This window comes from Stegastes partitus, unplaced genomic scaffold (genome assembly GCF_000690725.1).
Source record: "Stegastes partitus isolate 25-593 unplaced genomic scaffold, Stegastes_partitus-1.0.2 Scaffold2103, whole genome shotgun sequence".
NCBI lineage: Eukaryota > Metazoa > Chordata > Actinopteri > Pomacentridae > Stegastes > Stegastes partitus.
The window spans coordinates 92,252-93,255 of NW_007579834.1; the positions used below are offsets into that span (position 1 = coordinate 92,252).

The 1,004-nt window shown below is 52.6% G+C and overlaps 1 protein-coding gene across 1 annotated transcript in view; it reads left to right on the forward strand.

The window, feature by feature from the left end:
- Positions 1–1,004, forward strand: part of ctc1 (CTS telomere maintenance complex component 1) — a 31,164-nt gene that overhangs the window by 2,154 nt on the left and 28,006 nt on the right. The window contains exons 3-4 of the mRNA XM_008303959.1: positions 35–134; positions 214–436. Coding sequence (XP_008302181.1) covers positions 35–134; positions 214–436 — 323 coding nt within the window. The remainder of the gene's footprint in view (positions 1–34; positions 135–213; positions 437–1,004) is intronic.

Consider the following 1,004-nt stretch of genomic DNA (forward strand, 5'->3'; position numbering starts at 1 on the left):
TGGACGACATCACAGTTGTGTTGTTGTGTTTTAGGTGTGCGCTGTGAGCTCAGTGTGTATCAGCTCAGTGTTTGTGTGGTGCAGCAGATCCAGGAGAAGATGTGCGTCGCTCACACCTTACCTGTCAGCTACAGGTACGTTCAGACACCTGTGGACCTCACCTGCGGTCATGTGACAGTGCAGCAGGTCACGTGTCTTCCCGTCTGTCTGCAGGCTGCTGTCCATCTCTGAGCTGGTCTCCCAGCAGCGCGTGGCCTGCGTCAGCAACCTGTCCTGGAGCACCAATGAGCAGCGAGCGTGGGCCAGGGAGGCGGAGCTATCTGTGCCAGGACAGCAGGCTCTGCCGAGAGTCAACCTGCTGCTGATTGGCTGTCTGAGAGAGGGGCGGGGCAGTGAGTGGAGGCTGACAGACAGCAGCGGCAGCGTCAGGTGTGAGGTGAGTCAGAGGAGGCGTGGCCTTCAACTTGTATCCTGCATTCTACCTCCTCCGTCCTCGACCTTTTAAATCCTAGCTCCTCGTTCCTCCTGGTGTCATGAACTCTGAGTTTCAGTCCCTGCACATTCAGACTGACTGAATTCATGCTGCTGTCAGCTGAATACAGAGCTCAGCATAAACAAGAACACCGAGTTGGAACAGATTTGTCAGAAAACCTTGAGTTTCCTTTCAGAGTCAAGACTTCTTTGCAATACTATACCACGAAGTAGAACTCTACAAGTTCATTTAGCAGACACTAAATGAACCATCTGAGAGCAGATACAACACCAGCAAGGATCTGGTCAGGAGAAAACAGCCTGGATAAGGGTCATAGAACAGGCCCAGTGTGTAAGGGCGCTGATGCCAGTAGCCGGCTGTAGGGAGGTGACAGGACATTTAGTTTTTTGTTGTTGCTGCTTGTTTCCAGGCTGTCAGGTGCAGAGGTGTTGAGTGAAGAGCTGCTCTTCAGTCTGTTCCTACAGACTGAGAGGGAGTCAGCAGGTTGAACAGTTTGGTAACTGGTTCCACC